General features: G+C 47.8%; 1 protein-coding gene across 1 annotated transcript in view; it reads right to left on the bottom strand.

Moving 5' to 3' along the window:
* The window catches only part of LOC142924053 (fructosamine-3-kinase-like), a 43,630-nt gene that overhangs the window by 3,261 nt on the left and 16,398 nt on the right, over positions 1-23,971 (bottom strand). Inside the window, exons 2-7 of the mRNA XM_076065500.1 lie at positions 18,921-19,068; positions 8,530-8,621; positions 5,300-5,422; positions 4,285-4,442; positions 3,356-3,544; positions 462-590 (exon numbers count right to left, since the gene is read on the bottom strand). Coding sequence (XP_075921615.1) covers positions 3,526-3,544; positions 4,285-4,442; positions 5,300-5,422; positions 8,530-8,621; positions 18,921-19,068 — 540 coding nt within the window. The 3' untranslated portion in view covers positions 462-590; positions 3,356-3,525. The remainder of the gene's footprint in view (positions 1-461; positions 591-3,355; positions 3,545-4,284; positions 4,443-5,299; positions 5,423-8,529; positions 8,622-18,920; positions 19,069-23,971) is intronic.

The raw sequence follows: 23,971 nt of genomic DNA, 5'->3' as shown, positions 1-23,971 counted from the left end.
GTCATGGAAGTGGCTATGTTAAAGTCAGAGTTTACATATCAACAAAATAATTTAGCATATATATAAATAAATAGTGCATATTTAGTGTATCATTGAGTGCATGTTTACGTGCTCTAACCCAAAAATCTCGATTATGGACTCAAAAAACCGCTGGGAGACTTCTCACTCAGACCCGTAGCAAGACAATATCGCCCCAATATTCAAATTGTTCAAATATCCCCCGAACGAGTCCAGGATCAATTTAAAGATCATACTCGGCATTCTGAAGGTTCTCCGTGGTCTGACAATGATCACGTTGCCATGTTTACGCTTCTTACAAATATTTTTGCCCCGTTGAATCGATCACCAAACCCAAGTGACGGTAATGTTACGGTAAAAAAAATCTCAGTGGGTGACCTCTGGGCAGAGCATGACCTTGCAAACAGACGACCAATCGAGTGAAATAAACATGGGAAACGCACCTCGATGAACAGGCTGACTTCCCTGTGTGTTCGGACAAACTCATTCATCACAGGCAAAACGAACATGTCCCGAATGCCCAGGTCCTTCAGGAACTGCATCTGGAGGTGTTGGCACACCAATTGCATCACCTAGCAAAAGAGGAAAACAGCAGGAACGACGTGAATACATCATCGCCATACAGCAGTCTACGCCCGTCAATTTCTCACAGCGGTAGTAAGGTCCTTAGGTGTCTGGGAGCACAAGGCAGGTGCAGGTGGGTGAGTCATAATTTCCCTCCCTTACGCCAAAACTTATTTCAGGCAGTGCAAGAGATAATGACACAGGTGAATTGTCACACAAGCCAATTAGAAAGCTGCCATGCTGTTAATGGTTAGTAAACTGAACTCACAGACCAGAGGTCGCTAAATGGGCACACCACAGCTGATCGGCAAGTCGTGTGTGATGCAGCAAAGTGTGGCTTTCAGCCGGCTCTTCCAACACATCTGGTCAACGTGGAAAAGTAGAATATGGGACCTTCCTGGTGTGGACTAATCAGTTTCAAAGAATGTTCACCACAAGTACGTGTGGTTAATGCAGACAGGATTCCTTGAATGAGGATTCTGTTTGGTGTTTTAACATCTTGACACCTGTTGTATTGCCAGAAAGGGTAAAACCTATTGTTATATGGAAAAGTAGACCAAATACTCGTAAAGAGTTTGCTCTCATGAAGGTCTTTTCACCAGCGGTGGTGTGACCAAGCAATTGCAGAGCTGCACTTTTATATAAGTCAGGTCAGAGCCAGATACACATTGGAGGATAAACATCCCACGGTGGCTGGGCAATTGTTGTGCAATAATGTCAGGTCAAACTTACTTAGGATATTTACAGGTGCGTTTTATTCATGCCGTATATATTAATGCACACATTGTGTAGTAGTATTATTAAACTCACCTTTAATGACGATGACCATAAACATGATTAAGAGTGTGACTATTAATGAATGTGCGACTGTACGATGTGGACGTAGCGGAGGGGCCCCCACGGTGAGCGGTGACGCAACGCGCGCAGTGGCCCGCGTCACGTGGTTGACACCTCACGTGCACAGAGCGAGGCAGGCAGAGCCAGAGGGGGGGGGGCGGCGTTGCCTAGGCGACGCTGGCGTCCTCGCGGTCTACTCCACGGTCAAGCTGCGTGTCACTTGGTGACCCCCCCACCGCCTCTTACTGCGCAGTCAGAATTGGGTTACAAACAACTTGAGGGGACGCCGCCGCGTTACCGTCTCGTCTCGCTCAACCGCGCAGCTCAAGAAAGTAGTTCGGCGTCGACCGCTCACAAGTCGCCTTATGGCGGTGCGCGTTCCCTAAATGAAGGCAACCGCGTTATAGCGTGAACACGCGGGACAGACCCAGTTGTCGTGTGCGGGTCAACTCCCTGAGATAAACTTGCTGCCGACTTCATGCGTTGTATACGCCCAGTGCTCAGCCAATTGTTGTGAGTGTCGCTCCTCTGCCCTCTGTTGTTAATGGAGGGAGACTGCACCCAACTGCCAAGTATCATCCTTCGCGAGCCTCTTCAAAACGCTCATCTTGACACCGCTGCAAGCAGACATCGGCCTTGACCTCACCCCACAACAGTGCAAGTTTAACTGCTCAACATTAAAACACAACGATGGGGTCGCTTGCACCAATCGCACAACATCACAGCATTGACTCTCAACTGTTACTTGTGTAGAGGGGGTCACATGTGTCACCATAATTGTCCTAATCGTGCTGCGAAATATTTTCCTTGCCATATTACCTGTGACAAACAGAATGAGTACAACTGGTAAGTTAAATAAAACCAGAGGTGGGCAACCTGTACTTTAAAATATTATTCATAGCAGGCAATTTGAATACGACTTATAGAAACACCGATGCAGCTATACACAGGCCAGATTGTCCGGATATTCGGTTGACACTAATAGGGTTTATTTGCCAGTATTGTAGATTATTTGAATTACATTTGTTTGGGCGTCAGGGTGGTGCAGTGGTCACGCCCGTGCATGGCATCTTCTGAAGGAGTGCCTGGTTTCGCTTTCCTAATTCTGGTCCCTTTCTCTGCATGGGTTTACTCCCATAGCAAAACAACAACAAAAACATACACTGTAACTGGTACTAGCCAAACATCTGGGATTGTTTTTGTTATACTGCATTGCCCAAAATGGCATTTGGTGATAAAAAAATTTGGCAGGAATTGATGCACTAATGCAATTTGAACTCTTACATATTTTTATTTCATGACTTGCTTAGCGTTCATATTCTTGGTAAAGTCACGTAAATAAAGTCACGTAAATAGAAAACAAGAAATCAAATTCAAATTAAATAATTAAATACATAAAACAAATAAAAAATAAATTGAAAATAATAAAAGCAAAAAACCCAGGACGTTTCAATCGCAACACAAGCGGTCTTTATTTTATTGTTTTTTGTTTTCTATTTACGTGACTTTACCGAAAGAACCAAGAATATGAATTCCTGCAGTCACGAAAGTTTTAAGTCAAAATTTGCTTCGCGTTCCTTTACTTTGCCCTCCTATCTGTTTGTACTGTTGTTTGTTGTTGTAACTTTCTGACTCGCCCCGACTGGACATCTGTGAAAAAAAGAGCTTCATAGCTCATCAGATTCGTCCAGCCTAATTAAAGATTCTGATTCGGACATTAACTGACCCAGTTTTCGCGTGGAGATCACGGCCAGGATGTGGAACAAAGGGACCCCCGGTCACACTCACGTGGAATGCCTAGGGCATTGCACAGCATTTAAATGGACTAGTTTTGTGAGATTGAGTGGTGGCTTAGGGAAGGCCTTTATTCAACAATGTATATCATGGCCGATAATAATTTTTATAGTCATACACCATAGCCCACGATTTCCTGCACCGTTCATTCACTTGAGAAGACTGCGCATGGTGGAGATGGATGACCCTCGGTATCCTGTCCCAAAGTGATTCCAGTGGTTCAGGTAGTGGAAGAGTTGCTAGAGCTTCTGGCTCTTGCCGAAGCCTTGTGACTTTGGGATGAGAGCGTGGTAGGATGAGTGAAGCGTGGAGCTAAAGCTCCTGGAACATCCTGTACCCAAACAACACCAAACATTCCAAATCTTACAATGCTGCTGTTCCAGTATGAACAACATAACAATGAACAACATTTTCACAAATTCAACGTAATGCAGGAAATTGAGTGGCTCGAGGTTAATTTCAATGTCAGAGCACCGAGCCAATGCCATTGAGGTCCTCCGTTCAAAATTCAGTGAGCCATCTATCAACAAACGTTCCTGCCAATTGAGGGCAGGAATGCTGTGGTCTCAACTTAGTCACCAATGGCTGCACAGTAAACATCATGTCAAATGTGTTTTTGTTCACTGAAGCATATCCCAGCTCTGAGGGTTTGAATTCCATTTGACGTGTAATGAATTATCTTCAGCTTGGATTTCTGGTAAAGCACATCAGTGGCAACTTGTCTTCCTTGTTCGACAAACTGTGTTTCTGGAACATTCAAGCATCCTCAAGTGCCGTGGATAAGTAAGAGTTTTATCGTTCCACTAGTGTTTTGTGCACCGTATCAGCTTTAACAGGATTTGCCCAAAAAGCCTTAGCAAGGAAGGATGAGTCTTTGTAAGTTAGCAAATAGAGAGGGTGGAGACCTAAGCATGTAGACATCTCAACCACAACTCTACCTGGTCTCTGTTATTTATTTAATGAGCCAGCCCTTGCCACACTGAGGTTATACGAATGAACCTTGCATGCCATAGACAGGGCAGTGAACGGCAGTTGCTGCAATTGTTTTGGTTGTTTGTAGTTTTTTCTTACCCAGCGATGGCAAGCTCGTACTCCGAGTGCCTATAGAAGGAGGCTGGGTCAAAGATGACGGGCCCTTCATTAATCTCTGCAGCGTTCCCAGTCCATAGGTCACCGTGGAGCAGTGCCGGAACCACCTCTACGTCCCGGAAAAATTCCCCCAACCGAAGCTGCACACCACGCAAAAAACAACACCACTTTATTCATGATAACGTTTTTTTAGAGTTAGATCGCATAAATTTACATGCGTCGTACACCCACTCCAATTGCCATTAGGCAATTGCCAGAAGCCAGAACGCTTCTGGCAATTGCTTGATGATGCTGGGTGTAATCACCAGCGAAAGGTCGTACTCGTTTGAAAATGTTCTGCGTTTCCTCTCTAACACACCAGAGTGCCGAGCAATAACATAAATGGCACGTTCTGTTCATGTCAGAAACATTACTAATGGGCTGTGTTGGGTGGATGTGGGTGTACGACGCATTTACACTTACGCTATCTAAGCCAAAAAAAACTTTATCATGAATAATATTGGTCGCGAAAGCCTGCGTGTGAAACACCACTTTACCTTTAAAGTCACCTCGAAAACCCACTGCGATCAAATGGGTTTCCCATATGGCTGTGCACATGATGAGCTACACTGCTGCATGTATTAACTCTTTCCTGCTCCGAGATGACTGCAAGTTGCGGGGTGCATCCCGTTCACCGCTGAATCTCGTGTACGTCATCGGAACGTAATAGGAAGTAAATATTAAATAACTTTATCGGTACCGAGGATCCCACAAGGCCGTGCGGGAAGGTGTGTAGCACAGTTTGGTACCAGCTATAATAGAGTGCTGTCCTGTCGCTACGGTGCTCTGCGGCGAGTACAATGTCTTTAAAAACAACGGCGCTATGCCTCTCTAAAAAAAATTACCGCTGAACCACTTGCGCGTTCCGAGATTCGGTGGTGAACGAGACCCATCCTGAAATGAGCAGTCGTCTCGGAACAGGAAAGGGTTAAGGGCGAGAGTGAAACGGCTTACGAACCTGAAGCCGAGACCAGAGCTCGCGGGTTTCCCGTTCACCGTAGTCCTTCTCTATCATGTCCAGCTGAAGCTGCAGTCGCTGCCGTGAGAAGAACGTCACCCAGTCCTCCTGCCACTCATTCAGCTGGTGGCATAAATATAGTTTTATTACAGACATTTAAAAACATAAGCAAATAATACCTACTTTATTTGGCCAATCCTTGACCTAAAACAGTGATATTCACTCATTTTCGGAGGCGGGCCACTTTCGCGAATAAGACATTATCAGTGAAAGAGCCATCTCACATTTGAAACCATTGGGGGGTTTGACAGCATGATGGGGTGTTTTCACTTGTGTGTATTGTCGAGGACTGCACGTCAGGGGTCGCAGTAAAAAGGACACCAGGGACTGCCACCGGCCCGCGGGCCTTGCAATGAAGAACACGGTCACCCAGAAACGTTGAATTTTATGTACAAATGGCTGGGTAATTCTTAAGACATAATTCGACACTCATGTTATGTACCGATTATCATGCTGTAGTCTTTGAACATCTCATTCTAGCCACCAATTGATATCCTCATAAAAAATTACAACAGCATTGATCCTAACGATAGGTTCTGCGCTTAATTCCCGCACCTCCGTTTAGCACGGTTGGCTATGTACGGTGGAAAGGAAGTGCAACATACATTCATACAAGTCTGTCAAACCCGGCTGAGTGTAATTGGTAATTAGCGAAAACATAACTGATTACGTGAACACTGGTTATGCAAGATCGATCTCTGAGGGAACTTGAGTGACATCTGGTGATGTCAGTTGTAACTGTGTGCCCTGTTATCAAAGGTACAACTCTGTGCAATTGAAGAAAATATATGCATTTTTTCATCAAATATACTGTTTTATAAATTTGTGTACTTATGCAAGAAAAAATGTACGTCAATCTAGTTCTTAAAATGTAACCTTAAACCAATGTTACCATCATCAGTGGTTAATAGACTATTACACAAAGGACTCTCATATTTCTACGATGTAATACTAATTAGACTGACATCTGAACAACAGCTGATTTTACCGCTCCATGATAAAACTAATTTAATCAAGTAAACATTATTGCCGCTCCTATAAAACTTTGGTCACCCAGGCTGTCCTTCAACAAAAGGGTATATTAAATCTATAATATGCTTTTTTCTGGGTTAGATCGCGTAAAAATAAATGAGCCGTTAAACCTACCACCACCTAACAGCCAATTTGTAAGGTTGTCACGTAAACGGAACATGACAATCCGCTACTAGTACAGCAAACCGAAGTGTTGGAGAGAAAATCCACAACATTTACAATCTGAGTATGACGTTTCGCCAGTATTTACAACTATCATCATTAGGTGGACAGCCAAATTCGTAGAGAAATCCTCCTGTTTCATTCCTTGGAGGGATAGATGTGATGACGTCACTTGTGAGCCCTTCACGAATTGGAATGTTCTGTTTATGTGACAAACCTTACGAATTGGCTGTGTCGGTGGCGGGTATAACGACAAATTTCTATTTCAACGATCCAACCCAAAAAAACCGATATTATGGATATTGGCCGCGAAAGCCTACGTGTTAAACGGGTATATTAAAATTTAAATGGGCTACAACCAGTTTCATGACTTTAAAGCGGAGATCACATGTGGGATGTAACCACAGCATATAGCCGTATGAAACCCACATACTCTACATCCTCCTGCCCAGGGTCCATACCTGTTGGGAGAAATTCAAGACTGAAATTTGTATCAAAATCTGTAAAGCACATGAGAACCTTAATTTAGCAGTCTCAAACTGACTGGGACCCCTGTCGTGACGGAGCAGCTGAACATTGCACAAAATCATCAACGCATATACCAAGGGTGACCAACTTTCCTGACCCTACCAGCAGCATACCATAATCTTTAGATGGCCACGGGAGCCACAAGAGATAAAGATTAGCCATACAGAAGTTGACTCGTGTTGACTGGCTGTGGAATTTTGAGTTTAGAAATCTCAGTGCCCTGGGAGTACTCATGGCCTGCCTCCGATACCAGATTGTTCTCACTTCATATAAAGTTAAATTGAAGAGTTACAAATTAGCAGCGCCTCTGCAGAGCCACACTTGAACTGCCCAGGAGCCACATGCAGATGCCGAGCGATGGTCTGGCCAACCATGGTATTTTCTGTACATTATAGACTTGTAAATCTAGCGTATATAAAAAAATTAGCTGGAAACATTTATTTTAGCATTTACTCTATTGCCCTTTAATGAATGAATAGCAAAACTACATGAACTCTCTCCTAAAGCCTTCTTTTGGCTAGCAGACCTTGACATTTATCTCCTGAACATATTGCGATTATATTCTTGGTTCTTTCGGCAAAGTCACGTAGAAGGGAAATAATACAAATAAAACATAATATAATAAAATTCTCACGACATTTCAGCCACAACGCAAGCAGCCGTCCTCAGGTGAAGAAACAGAGCTGTCGGAAAGACAGCGTCTTAATGAACACTGCCCAGTGTTCACTGCCCAGTGTTCATTAAGACGCTGTCTTTCCGACAGCTCTGTTTCTTCATCTGAGGACGTCTGCTTGCGTTGTGGTCGAAACTTCGTGAAAATTTTATTATATAATGTTTTATTTGTATTATTTTATTATTTCCCTTCCACGTGACTTTACCGAAAGAACCAAGCATATGAATCCCTGCAGTCACGAAAGCTTTAAATCGAAAAATATTGCGATTAGCAAAAATATCAAGGGACGCAATGTTGAATGCTCTAAGTCTCCTTTGCAGAAGAGTTTGCCCTGATGGACTTAAATACAGATACTTTTAATAGCCATAATTCATATATTACCCAACATAATTCATATTCTGAAAAGTACATTGCACACACATGAACAATACAGTTCCCTTCATCACAAAGATGGCTAAAACAAAGAGATGAATGTGATTAGGTGTGGAAAAGCATGACTGCTGGCTGGCTAGTTGTGTTCATGTATGAAATAATGACAGCATGTGTCTATCTCATTCACTAGCTCAATCGCTTGATTTTTACGATTAATAAACAGCTGTATGAAATGTGTGTTTGTTTACACACAAATCGCCTGTTTACACATATTCATTAGATCCGATTAGCATGCCTACTCTCAGTGCGAAGGAATGTCAACATAATACATAGTTGACATGATGCTAGGGTTGGATCGGTGGGCCTAGTTTTCCACATGTTTTACATTTTCATGATTCAATACCGATAGTTTTCTCTTCCTTGTGAAGCCTCTCTCCAATCTTCCTGTTGTGAAGGTGCATTTCAGCCAGATGCTGCCCCAACAAGCCTGAGCCCCTGTCAGAGTGTACAACACAATAGACATGTCAAAGAAAACATTAACTTTATCATGTCAACAAACCCCAAGTAATAATTCATATGCAAACTAAACTACATCATATTTGTCCAGGTGGTCTGTGGCCGAGAACCTCGCTTGAAAATACGAATATATCAGTTCACATTCTGGTTTGGGTGACTCAAAACAATATTCTTCTGGGGTTTATACAATGAGTGTTACTTCCTGGGAAGTCAATCCTATGTAGACTATAAATGAAACCATTTTTTATTTTACCAGAGCTATTTTTCAGAACCGACCTGGCCACAAATGATAGCCTAACGAAGTGGCTTATCACATGGAAATTTATAGCAGCCAAATGCTCAAAATACTCATGTTTCTAAATGTGCAGGGAAAAACTGGAGAAACTGGAGAAAAACCTGCACGACCACGGGGAAAACATGCAAACTTCAAATATACAGCAGGCGTCAAGGTCGGGATCGAACCTACGAAGTTCAATATACCAGGCGAGGTAGTTAACATCTCCTAGCCACCATGGCGCCCCATTCTCTGACTTATCCACCCACCCACCCACTCGTAAAGCCACCCACCCACTCACTCACCCTGCCACGTACCGAATCTCTAAACCAACAACTCAACCACCCACCCACTCATCCAACCTCTCACTTACTAAACCAGCTACTCACCAACCCACCGACCCACTCATCCACCTATTCACTTAAAATAGTTCAACTACAATTGAATTATTTTAAATTCACCAGGTAAGGCCCACTGAGCTATACAGATCCTTGTCGGAAATGACATGGCAAACAAATGATAGCTCAAAGAAGTGGCTTATCACGTGGACATTTATAGCAGCCAAAGCCTCTAAATGTATATTTCTAAATATACATGAAAAACTCTGAGGTCCCAGAGAAAAATCCATGCAACCACAGGGAGAACATGCAAACTCCAAATATACAGGCGTCACGATCGGGATCGAACCCACGATGTCCTATACAAATGGCGAGGGAGTTAACATTCTGATACCCTGGCGCTCCACTCTGACTCAGCCTCCCACCCAACCACTCAAACACCCAGCCAAAGCACTCATGAACCCAATCACCCTGGCACCCACTCAATCGCGAAACCCACTCACTCATCAACACACCCAGCCACTCACTTAACCACTTACCTACGAACCCACCTGCATACCCCCCACTCACTAACTCAACGACCCACTCACTCAACACTCCACTAACCCACCCACTCACCTATTCATGCCCCAAATCACACACTGACCCATCCACCCACTTAATCTATAACTCATGCACTCACCCACCCACCTGCTCACCAGCCACTTATCTACTCACCCACCCACTCATCCTGCCACCTACCCAACCTCTAACCCACCCACGCACCGAACTACCCACCTACCCAATCACCCATCCAATAAACTACAACTAAACTATTTTGTATTTTAACAGGTAAGCACCACAGAGCTATATAAAACATTTTAGAAGTGATCTGGCTACAACTGATACGTGAACGAAGTGGCTTATCAAGCTGACATTTAGTGCAGCCAAATCGTCTAAACAAATCTTGACTCTAAATGTGGAGGGATAAATCTGGAGGACCCGGAGAAAGATCCACGAGGACACAGGCAAAACATTAAAACTCATAATATACAGGCAGCAGGGTCAGAATCGAATACACGATTTCCTGTATACTCAGTGAGGTAGTTAATATCTCACCATAGTGGCACCCCTCTCTCTGACCCGCTCACCCAATTACACACTAACTCACCCACTCAACCTCCCACATTAACTTACCCACCCACCAGTCACTCCCTCACTCACCCAACCACGCACCAACTCACCTACCCACTAACTCACCCACCCATCTTCTCCCGCACTCAGCCAGCCACCCGCTCAATCATGTGCCGACTAACTTACTCACACACTCACCGACCAATACACCCATTCACCCACTCACTTACCCACCCACAATCTCACTACCCAAGCCAACCACCCAGCCCCTCACTCACCCACTTATTCAATCACTCACTACCCCACACACTCACCCAACCACTTGCTCACTTACCCATACGCTAACCCAACCACTCACTCACCAACTCACCCACCCACTAACTCATCAAAATTAATTCTCAACCACTCACCCAACCACCCACGCAATCTCATACCCACAAACTCACTCACCTAGCCATTTATGCACTCACGCACCCACTTACTCACTCACTCACGCACCCACCAACCAACCCACCTACCCATCTCTTCACTCACTCACCCACCCATACAGTCAATCACTCACCTACATACCTACCCACTAATACTCACCCACTCATCCAACAACGAACTCACCAACCCACCCGCCGACTCACTCACTCAGGTACTAACCCACTCAACTTCTAACGCACACACTAACCACCTAACCACCTACCCACACACTCACTCATCCACCCACCCAAACATCCACTCACCCACCCACTAATTCACCCACCCACTCACTCCCTCATCCATCCACTCACCTACTCGCCCATCCACTCACTTACTCAATGAGCCACTCACCTTCTCACCCAGTACTTACACATCAACTGACCCTGCCACCCACTCAATTTCTAACCCACCCACTCACCCAACCAGCTGCCCACTCCCTCAGCCACTCATCTACTTACCCACCCCACTTACACATCCACTTACCCTGCAATCCACTCAATTTCTAATCCCCCACTCACCCAACCACCCGCCCACTCATCTACTCACCCATTACCACGGAATTATTCACCCACCCATCAGTCAACCACCCAATAATTCAACCACTCACAAACTAAATCACCTATTAATTAAACCACCCACTAACTTAACCACCGAGCCACTCACCCACTCAGCAAGCCACCCACTACTATATCTCTAACCCAATATCTCACTCACCCACCGCCCACTCACCTACACACGTATGCACTCACTCACACACTGCTCACTCACCTACACAATGAATTATGTTTATTTTACCAGGTGAGGCCCAATGAGCTACATAGCTCGTTTTCAAAACAACCTTCACCACAAATAAACCGACCATTAAAATTATAGACTGATAATTTCTTTGTCAGTGGGCAAACGTACAAAATCAGCAGAGGATCAAATACTTTTTTCCCTCACTGTACATTGCGGGGGTCACAAAAATATCTCCAAAATCCTGAATAAACACAAGATCCAGGTCCGATTCAACACAGTACAAAAAATCCGTGATCTGGTTCCATCTGTAAAGGATGTGGTTCCAGACATACAGTACCCGGGCGTTTACAAACTAAAGTGCCTCTGTGGTAGCAGCTACATTGGAGAAACCATACGACATATATCGGACCCCATCCGCGAACATAAAGCAGACATGAAACACGGTAGGACGAACGCCTCTGCCGTGGCAGATCACTGTTATAATTCAGTGGGCTCACATGACATTGACTTCTCCAAGACAGAGGTTCTTTGCAAGCCAACTGGCTACCATGAGAGATTCGTTCATGAGGCCATCCACATATACAAGCACAGAGACAATTTCAACCGAGAAGATGGATTCTGGCTTAGTAACCATTGGAAAGATGTTTTAAACCATTTCGGTTCTTAATTGATTGTATTTTATGGTGATTTTCAGACCGCAGCCCTTTCGCTGGCACTGCCTCTTAATACTTCTTACACCACGGTCAATGGTATGGTTTACAACATGTAGTATAATAATTAATAGTATAACATTGTAATGTTTAACATAACTCATAAGGCAATATATAGCATCGTAATTGCATAATGAATATACATCAGTGTGGTATATAGTTGGGTTCAAAGAATAAGACATAATGTAATATCACAAGTCTAATAGTTTATAATCTAAAGTATAGGGTAGTGTAAAGTAACGTATTGCATAATTCAAAAGTGGAATTTGTCTATGATATGATGTTATACCATGTAGTTTAGATTGGAAGGTATAATATTGTATTATATAGTAGTCCAGTTTACAGCATAGTCATAAGGCAACTCAGGACACAACAGCGCACCTTGGCTGTTGCACTTGCCCCTTTTCTTGTTTCCTCTCTGCCTGTGTTCCCAGCCCCCTCCCTCCTCCTCTCCGGAGGTGATGCAGGTAACATGCAAATTCATATATTAACTCCGCCCACACAGCTTAATAGACGCGGTCCTTGCATGTCAGCGTTCATTCAAGCTCTGTCTTCCGGACAGACCTGTCTCTTCACTTGAAGAAGGCCACTTGTGTTGTGGCCAAAACGTCGTGAGAATTTTATTGTCTTATTTTATTTTATTATTTTATTACCATTCTACGTGACTTTACCGAAAGAACCAAGAAGATGAATCCTTGCAGTCATGAAAGCTTTAAACCGAAATTTACTTTTTATTTCACCAGGCAAGACCCATTGAGCTATATAGATCCTTTTCAGAATAGACCTGGCTACAAATGATAGATATACGAGTGGCTTATCACAGATACATTTATTGCAGCCAAATCCTCTAAACGCATGTTGCTTCTAAATGCAGAGGGAAAACCCTGAGGATCTAGAACAAAATCCAGGCGACCACGGGTGAGAACTTACAAACTCCAAATATACAGGCGACAGGGTCGGGATCGAATCCACCACCTCCTGTATACTAGGCAAAATAGTGAACATCTCACCACCTTGGCGCCTCACTCTCTGACTCAACCATCCACTCACTTACACGCTAACTTACCCACTCAACTTCCCATGTTAAATTACCCACCCAGCCGTCACTCACCCATTCACTCACCCAACCCGTCACTCACCCCTCCGCTCACCCACCCACTCACTCATTAACTTGCCCACCTATCTTCTCAACCACTCACCCAGCATCCCACTCAATCTCATACCAAACTAATCTACACACACCCACACACCCACTCACTGACCCACTCACTTATGCACACGCCCAACCACCCACTTACTCCCTCATGCACTCACCAACCCACCCACCCATCTCCTCACTCACACACCCACCCCATCAATCACCCACCCACTAACACCCACACACTCACCTACTCACCCACTCACCGACCCAGCACTCACTCACCGAGCCACTCAATCGCTAACCCACCCACTCACTCACCCAGTCACTAACGCACTCACTCAATGTATAACCCACCCACTACCCACCTAACCTCCTTCCCACACACTCATTCACCCAACCACATACCCACCCACACTCACCCATACACTCACCTACTCGCCCAGCTGCTCAATTATTTACCGAGCCACTCACCTAATTACCCAGCCACTCACCTACTCACTCACCCACTTACACATCCACTCACCCTGCCACCCACTCCATTTCTAACCCACACACTCACCCAACCACCTCCCACTCCCTCAGCCACTCACCGACTCACCAAATCACCCACTACCCAAATAACTAATCATCCACCCACCCATCACTCAACCAAACAATAATAAAGCCACCCAATAATTAAACTACCCATTAACTCAACCACCCACTAACTCAACCAGGTTTATTTTACCAGGTAAGGCCCACTGAGCTATGAATATTGTTTTCAGAAGCACCATCGCCAAAAATTATAGCTCAAAAAAGAGGCTTATCATGTATACATTTATAGCAACTAACTCCTCTAAATACATGTTTCTAAATGTGGAGGGAAATATACAGGCATTAGGGTCAGGATCGAACCCACAACCTTCTGTATACGAGGCGAGGTAGTTAACATATCGCCACTGTGACCCCCCACTATATGACTCTCCCACCCACTAACCCACACAGTCACCCACTCACTTAAACACCCACCGTCACATGCATCCAGGCACTGACTCACCCAGCCACTCAGTACCCATAAACCCACCCAGGCACTCACCCATGCACTTGCCCACTCACCCACCCACCCAATTATCCACACACTAAACTACATTTTAAAAATATTTTTTTATTTTACCAGGTCAGGCCCACAGCAAAATAGATATTTTTCAGAAGCCACGTGACCACAAATAACAGTTCAATGAAGTGGCTTTTCACGTAGAACGTTATAGCAGCCAAATTCTATAAATGCATGTTTCTAAATACGGAGGGACAACCCGGAGAACCCGGAGAAAATTCCACCCGACCATGGGGAGAAGATGCAAACTCCAAATGTATACAGGCTTTAGGGTTGGGGGGAACCTACGAACTCCAATATACCAAGCGAGGGAGTTAACATCTCGCCACTGTGGCGCCTCATTATCTGACTCACCCACCAACTCAACTACTAAAGCCACCCACACACTCACTCACCCACTCACAAACCCACTCACTCACTCACTAACCCACTGACTCATCAACACACCAAGCCACTCACTCAAGAACTTACCTATGCACCCACCTACACACCCACTCACTCTAAATATACAGACGTCAGGGTCGGGATCGAACCCATGACCTAGTTTATAAAAGACGAGGCAGTTAACATCTCGCCACCATGGCACTCCACTCTCCGGCTCAGCCACCTACTCACCCACCCACTCACACAAACCCACCCACTGGATCTCAAACACACTCACTCACTCACCAATTTACCCACCCACTCACCCTGACACCCACTCAATCTCCAACTGACACACCCACGCACTCAAAATCCCACCTACCCACTCAACCATCCAATAAACTGAAACTAAACAATTTTTTTTATTTTACCAGGTAAGGCCCACAGAGGTATATCAAGTGACCTGATTACAAATAATAGGTCGACGAAGTGGCTTATCACGTAAACATTTATTGCATTCAAAGCCTTTAAACGCATGTTGATTTTAAATGCGGAGGGAAAACCCGGCTATTTTAATGCACACAATGGACCGGAAGGACAAGCGCAAAGGGTTCGCATAATGCGCATGCATAATGTACGTTGACTCATTAATCTCCCCCCCCCTCCCCACTTTGCATCAAGAGCGCCAAAGTTTGGTCACCACATCTATGCCTCTTTATAAGGAACGAAACAGACTAACTTCTCCACAAATCTGGCTGTCGCCTGATGAAGCTAGTTGTAATTACTGGCGAAACGTTGTACTCAGATTGTAAATGTTGTGGCTTGACTCTCCAACACACCGGTGTGCTGTACTAGTGATAAATTGGCATGTTCTGATTACGTGACAACCCTTACTAGTTGGCTGTGTCGGGTGGTGGTGGGTTTTAACGACACATTTATATATTTACGCGATCTAACCCAAAAAAAAAACCTCTATTATGGATAATATTGGTCGCGAAAGCCTACGTGTAAAACAAACCCCAAGGAATCAAAAAAATCGACGCGACCACGGAAGAAGATGAAAACTCCAAATATACAGCTTCAGGGTCGGGATCGAATTGATTACATCCTGCATTCTGGGCGAGGGAGTTAACATCTCACCACTGCGGTGCCTCATTATCTGACTCACCCACCCGCTCAACTACTAAAGCCACCCACACACTCACTCACCCACTCACAAACCCACTCACCCTGCCACCCACCCACTCATACAAATCGGGCATCAATACCGTTGCTTTGAATGATCTGTGAAATGCAGAATATTGCAGATAAAATCGGACATTTTGAGCTTGCTGCCAGATCGATTGAGTGGAATCAATACAATTAGTCTCGATTCACGATCAACAAAGACAATATATAGGAAAATCTCTGATCGGTGATTTTGATTGCATCATATTGCAGCGCCCCTTTGATGATGTTATAAAGCACTTGCCCCAACAGTCTGTTAAAGGCTACACGGGGGATCTTTGTGTGCGAGTAGCTCACAGATCCTTGAGAGATCTGGACACTGTCCGATCATCAGCGAGCTCCTCCGGCAGGCAAGGCTGAGTTGGCTGTTGTCTGTGCATTAAGAGGTGTTAAATATCCCACGCAGAGGAGTCTGCTTACAGGACAGATAAGAGGTTCTTCACGTACCGTGCCCCGTGTCACCTGAACGTTAAATGGGGCCCCGGTAATTCAGTGTCCACCGCTGAATCATCTTTCACCATCACCACTCGTCCATGAAGGCCAATGCGACGAGGCCATAGATAGACGGCGCGTTATAACGGAGGGGGGGGACCAGGAGAAACGTCTAACTACGTGACATCACAACACCCTGCACACAACTGTAGTGGCAGATTAGGGTGCGCATCGTTAACGAATATGTGGTGTAAGTGGTTGAGAGTAGATGGGCGGGCACGCCATGGGCTGGAGTGGAGGTGGACTGATGCGGTACGGGAGGATGTGGAGCTGAGTGGGCTTTGCCGACGACTGGTACCAGCGGTGTCGGGATCGGCCTCTGCGAGGGAGGCTCGTGAAGGACGCTTCTACTGGGCAGTTGGAGACAGTCGCCCTCCACCAACAACAGAGGAGTGACGCTCACAACAACGAGCGGAACACCGGATGATAAATATGCAGCAATTTGGCACAGTACAGGGAACAGGTGGTGCATCTGCCAGTCATCTCAGTCAGCCAACCCATGGCACCTGGGTCTGTTCCAGGACCTCCGGTCAGCGAGCCTTCGACACTTCACGTGGCTTCAAAGTGCACCTGGCCTGGCACAGGCGCCGTGGTGACGTCACTGTCACTTATTGGCGAATGGCGACGGTCGATAACGCAGTGGTGGTTGTGAGAAATGCTATTTTGGGGGGGGGGGGGGGGGGCGCCAAACCTGACCAGCTGTAAACCTCACGTCGCCTCGCAGCCACACAGTGGCAACAGGGAGTTCTGGATGGGTGCAAGGGGCTGGTAATCCCCCTCCACCTTCAACTAAATAACCACACACGCGAGCCCTTGGGTCTCTCTGTGAGTCGATGGATCTGTGTGTGGTGAGTCTATGGGTTTCTGTGAGAGTCCGTGGGTCTCTGTGTGGTGAGTTTATGTGTCTCTGTTTTATGAGTCTATAGGGCTCTGTGCGAGTCTGTTTGATTCGGTGGTTCTCTGTGTGGTGAGTCTATGCGTTTTTGTATGACTCTATGGGTCTCTATGTGGTGATTCTATGGGTCTGTATGGTGAGTCTATGGGTCTCTCTCTGAGTCTATGGGTTTCTGTGGTGAGTCTATGGGTCTCTGTGTGAGTATGGGTACGATTGAGTCTATGGGTATCTGTCTGGTGAGTTTATGTCTCTGTTTGGTGAGTCTATAAGGCTCTGTGCGAGTCTGTGGATCTGTTTGAGTCTGTGGTTCTCTGTCTGATTAGTCTATGGGTCTCTGTGGTGAGTCTATGGTTCTCTGTGCAAGTCTGAGGGTATGTGCGTGGTGAGTGTATAGGTCTATGTGTGATGACTCTATGGGTCTCTATGTGATGGATATCTGTGGTGCACATATCCTGGCACAAGCGCCGTGGTGTCGTCACCACCACTAAGTGGAGAATGCTCCTACCCCTGCTCCTGCTTGTTCTTGTGCTCGGGAAGGAGAGAGAAAACTAGACTAAGGTCCACTCAGCTAAACATCTCTTTTTCAGAAGCGACTTGGCACCAATGATAGCTTAACGAAGTGGCTCATCATCACAGTCACTAAAGTTTTAAGTCAAAACTTTAAACGAATGTTTCTAAATGTGGAGGGAAAAACCGGAGGACCCGGAGAAAAAGTCCACACGACCACGGGGAGAGACAGAGACACGCAAACTCCAAATATACAGCAGGCATCAGCGTCGGGGTCGAACCCACAACCTCCTGTACACCAGGCGAGGTAGTTAGGGGGGAAAGCCGAGACAGCGAGAGGGAGAATTAGTCAAACTCACACTCAGTATTACTAACTAACCATGATACACTCACCATGATACTCACCATGATACTCACGCATTCACCATCATACTCACACACAAGCCCACACACATCAACAGTCGCCATTCACCACTACGTGGCGGTGATGTCCCCACAATAACTCAGGTGCCAAGGTTTGACGGCTGTGCCAGGCTAAGTGCAGGAGGAGGCCACGGGCCAGACTCAGGTGCCGTGGGTTGACTGCTCTGCCTGGCTAGGTACAAGAGGAGGGCTAGACCCTGGTGCTATGGGTTAACTCGTGTGCCACCACCTGCACAACCACCACAATAACAACCACACAACAATAACCACGACCAACAACTGTAACCACAACTATAATTTAACCACAATTATAATTCCCATCAGCCACACGGCCCTCTGGGAGTGCCTCTCAACAGCAGCAGCAGCAGGGCCGAGCTCTGCTTGAAGCAGCGCCGTGAACTCAGCAGAACGTGACGGCTGTGGGCCAGGCGCCTCCTCTGTCTCCCCCCACCACCGCCGCCACTGCTGATGTGTGCACACCGCGCGAGGTTCTCACCTTCAGGCTGAGTCGACGTAGAGGAGGCCCAGCGAGCCGCCGCTTCAGAAGCTTTCGCGAGCCACTGACGGTGGCCGTGAGCGGGAATCCAAATCAGCCGCTCGCCACCCACAATCCACAGCGCGCGCCGCCTCCACTCGGCCCCGGCCTAAGCGGAAGTAGCAGCGGGGGAGGGGGGCGGGACATGGGGGGTGAGGGGGCGGGTCACGAGGGGGGGGGCAGGGGGGGCAAGGGGGGGGGTGAGGGGGAGCATAGAGGGGGTTCGTTAGGTGGAGAAAAAGGGGGGGCATGGGGGGTTGTGAGGGGGCATGGGGGGTTGTGAGGGGGCATGGGGGGTTGTGAGGGGGCATGGGGGGTTGCGAATGTGGAGGGGCGGGGGGGGAAGGGGGGTCACGAGGAGGGGCAGGGGGCAGGGGGGTAGCGAGGGGGAGGGAAATGGCGGACCATGGGGCGTGGTCGCGAGGGGGGGCAGGGGGGGAGGAGCTCAGGTGTGAGGGGGAGGAGCTCATGGCTCTGACGTCACGGGGGCGTGGTTACCTTGGACCACCCCCGCGTCTCGCGCCACGTGCTTCCGACTGGCAGTTTGGCCGTTAGAGAGACGCGGACCGACCCCAGAGCAGGAGTGGAACCGGGCTGTGGGTGAGTGGTGGCGGTGGTGGTGTGAGTCTCTCTGTGCGAGTCTGTGTGTGTGTGTGAGGCTTTCTATATGAGTCTGTGTGTGTGTGACTCTCTGTGTGTGTGTGAGTCTATCTGTGTGAGTCTGTGTGTGTGTGAGTCTCTCTGTGTGAGTCTGTGTGTGTGTGAGACTCTCTGTGTGTGTGACTCTCGGTGTGAGTCTCTGTGTGTGTGACTCTGTGTGACTCTCTGTATGTGTGAGTCTGTGTGTGTGTGTGACTCTCTGTATGTGTGAGTCTCTGTGTGTGTGTGTGAGTCTCTGTGTCTGTGTGTGTGTGAGTCTCTGTGTGTGTGTGAGTCTCTGTGTGAGTCTCTGTGTGTGTGTGTGAGTCTCTGTGTGAGTCTGTATGTGTGTGTGAGAGTCTGTGTGAGTCTCTGTGTGTGTGAGTCTGTATGTGTGCGAGTCTCTGTGTGAGTCTGTGTGTGTGTGGAACGGTCGTAGAGCTGACAGCGCGCCGCGCTATGAACCCGGCGACCCCGAGTTGGATTCCCTCTAAAGGCCAACAGCAGTAACGATTATCTGAACCGGTGCTGGGCCTCCCCTAGATCGACTCAACCTCGAATGAGTACCTGGTGTGGTGTGTAAAGATCGCCACTGGGGAGACAAAGGCGGCCGGGCGTGGTGCTGGCAATCCAACCCCCTCGTGTGTCGTGCCGGCCTTCATACGTACTGCTGGCTAACAGCACTTGCCCCTACAGCCTGTTAAGTCTCTACGGGGATCTTTGTCTTTGGTGTCCCATACTGGCAGGGGGAGGAGTGGTGGTGTTAATGTTGGTGGTATTAGTGGTGGGGGTGCTCGTGATGGTGGTGGTGTTAGTTGTGTTAGTGATGGTGGTGTTAGTGATTGTGGTTGTTAGTAGTGGTGATAGTGGTGGTGTTACTGGTGTTAGTGATGGTGGTGTTGGTGTTGGTGGTATTAGTGATGGTGGTGTAAGTGAGGTGATTGGATGCCATGGTGGTCCCCATCTTTAAGAAGGGAGACCGCACAGACTGTAACAACTACAGGGGCATCTCACTCCTCAGTGTGCTGAGAAAGGTCCTGGCAAGGATTATTCAACACTGCCTTACCAGGCATGCTGAGGAGAGGCTTGCGGAGCCCCAATGTGGTTTCAGGAAAGGGTGGTCCTGCACAGATGCCATATTTTCTGTCCGTTTGCTAAAGCAGAGGTGTAGGGAATTCCAACAAGACCTACATCTCTGCTTTATTGACCTGGTAAAGGCCTATGACACCATCAGTAGGCCTGGGCTCTGGGTTCTTCGTGCTTTCGGAGTCCCTGACCCGCTGCTCACGATCTTTAAGGACCTTCATTATGGTGAGCGGACCCGGGTAAAACTACATTGCCGGGAGTCGGAGCCATTCCCTGTTCACCTTGGGGTGCGACAGGGATGTCCTCTGGCTCCAACATTATTTAACATCTATTTCGACCACGTAGTTCATGAGGCCTTCAGTAGCTGTACCGGAGGAATTTCCATCTGGTACAGATACAGTGGGAGGCTGATCAATGCCCGGATGCCGTCAAGGGATGGCTCCCTATTGGTCAACCACGTTATGTATGCCGATGACGTGATAATTGCGGCTCACTCAGAGGAGGAGTTGGAGGCGCTGCTGCTAAAACTGGAGTGTGCCACTAAGAGGTGGGGCCTTACCATCAGCCCCACCAAAACGAAGCGCCTGCCTGAGTATTTTGTACCATCGGGCACTCCACCTCCACAACTCCCAATCGGTAAATGGGGCAGTTGTGGAGAGAGTGGAAAGTTTCCCATACCTGGGCAGTGTGCTCATGACCATCTCCGGTTTAACAGCAGAGGTCTCACTCCGAATCAGTCGAGCGGCATTATCTTTTCAGCAGTTGCGTAACGCTGTGTGGAAGCTACCTGGTCTGTCGCTCCACACGAAGCTTCGGGTCTTCTCAGCCACAGTCATTCCCTCCCTTCCCTACGCTTGTGAAACGTGGACCCCCCTAATGGAACATCTTTGCCGGTTAGAAACGTTGAGGCTGGCCTGCCTCTGATCAATCCTGGGTTTAACCAGGCTGGATTGTGTGAGGAACTCACAAATCCTCGAAAGATCTGGACAAAGCCTCATCAGTGAGCTCCTCCGGTAGGCAAGGCTGCGTTGGCTGGGCCATGTAGCCCGCATGCCCAATCACCGCATGCCCAAGCAGCTTTTATTTGGCCGGATCGAGGGGGCTGAAGGGACGCAGCACGGGCTAGAGAAGAGATAGAATGATGTGGTACAGCAGGATGTGGAGCTGAGTGGACTTGCCGATAACTGGTACCAGCTGTGTCAAGATCGGCCTCTGTGGAAGAGGCTCGTGAAGGACGCTACTGGGCAGTTGGAGGCAGTCGCCCTCCAACAACAACGGAGAGCGCAGGAACGACGCTCACAACAACGAGCAGAGCGCCGGATGGCTAAAGCACAGCAAGTTGGCACAGTAAGGGGCACAGGTGGTGCATCAGCCAGTCATCTCACTCAGTCGACCTGTGGCACCTGGGTCTGCCCCGTGACCTCCTGCCAGCGGGCGGGCGTTCGACACTTCACGTGGCCTCAAGGTGCACATGGCCTGGCACAAGCGTCGTGGTGACATCACCGCCACTTAGTGGCGAATGGCGATTGTTATTGTTGGTGTTAGTGATGGTGGAATTTTTGTTGCTGGTGTTAGTCGTGGTGGTGTTAGTGATGGTGGTATTATTGGTGCTGGTAGTGGTGTTCGTGGTGGTCTTAGTGGTGGTGTTAGTGTTGGTGGTATTATTGGTGGTGGTGTTAGTAGTGGTGTTAGTGATGGTGTTAGTGGGGTAGTGTAGCAGTTAGCGCGCTGCGCTAAGAACCTGGCGACCTGGGTTTGATTCCCGCTCACAGTCAACATTGGTGACGATTATCTGAACTGGTCCTGGGCCTCACCCTAGATTGACTCAGCCTTAAATGAGTATCTGGTGCGAGGTGCAAACATTGCCACTGGGGAGACAAAGGCGGCCGGGCGTGGTGTTGGCTACCCACCCCCTCGTGTGCCGTGGCGGCCTTCATAGGTGCTCGCGGACAGCACTTACCCCAACAGTCTGTTAAGGCTATACGGGGGATCTTTGTTCGTGGTGTTAATTGTGGTGTTAGTAGTGGTGTTCGTAGTAGTGGTGTTCGTAGTGGTGGTGTTCGTAGTGGTGGTGTTCGTAGTGGTGGTGTTGGTGGTGTTAGGAGTAGTGTTAGTAGTGGTGTCCGAACAGAGGAGCAACGCTCACGACAACAACCTTTGAGCCGGGCATCTAAAAGGCAGCAAGTTGGCACAGTCATCTCAGTCAGACAACTCATGGCACCTGGGTCTGACCTGCGACCGCCTGTCAGTGAGCCTTCGGCACTTCACGTGGTCTCAAAGTGCACCTGGCCTGGCACAGGCGCCGTGGTCACATCACCGCTACTTAGTGGCGAATGGCAGTTGTTGTTTTTTGTATTTTTCGTATTGTGTGACTGGTGAGGATGTGAGTCCGTGTTGATGAGAGTCCGCATTGTGACGTGACGTGGGTTTAGACGTGGGTGTGTCATGCCCCTTCAACTCTGCGTGTCCCTTGCCTCTGTCTGCCGCTCTCCACGCAGAGACCCGGACCGCGCGAGAGACACCGTGAGCTCTGAGCACCCTCGTCTGCAAGTTGCTACCATGGAGGTACATGTGGCTCCTCGACTCGTGTGGTGAAGTATGGGTGGACGTGTGTTCTCCCCTCTGCGTATGCCTACCTGTCACCTGTATACCTGGGTGTGCTTCTCCTTGCCCGCCTAAGTGTGTGCGGGTCTATCAGAGTGTCTCTCCGAGATCCTGTTGGTGTACGTGCCCGTCTACGCGTGAGCATCTACAGCGCTGTTATCTATCCACTGATGGATGAACGCCTCCCTCCCTGAGACCCTACTACCCCTCACATCCTGTGATGGAATAATCCGCCAAGCGCCGATTTCGTCGCACCATCTCTCTGGCGGCTCTCCTCTCTGATGTGTTCTGTTCCTTGGTTGTCGCTCCGTTATTATTCTTGACCGTGAGCCATTGTTGTCCCTCCTAGCCATGGCTCGTCCGGCCCGAGTCCCACTCACTCCTCTTAACAGTTTGAACGATCCCATTGACCTGCGTGTGACCTCGAAATCCACACGTCTTTCATTGTAAATCCAAGCATGGCAACTGATATTGGCCAAATATCCCAACGCTGAGAACTGGCAACATCTCGGCAGGACCCTCCTGAATGTGGAGCCCAGGATGTCAGAGATGCTGGCTCAGTGCTCGCCCACTGCACTTGCTCCAACATCTTAATCAAGCCCATGTGGTGGACCTTTGTTTTTGTGTGTGTAGATCAGCCGAGCTGGAGAGGCTCGGAGTAACGGCGAGTCTTGCACCACGTG

The sequence above is a fragment of the Petromyzon marinus genome, chromosome 8 (genome assembly GCF_048934315.1).
Source record: "Petromyzon marinus isolate PM22_M1 ecotype Great Lakes invasive population chromosome 8, UKy_Petmar_22M1.pri1.0, whole genome shotgun sequence".
Taxonomy (NCBI): domain Eukaryota; kingdom Metazoa; phylum Chordata; class Hyperoartia; order Petromyzontiformes; family Petromyzontidae; genus Petromyzon; species Petromyzon marinus.
The sequence above is the reverse complement of the archived record's forward strand: the minus strand, read 5'-3'. Positions and strand labels throughout refer to the sequence as shown.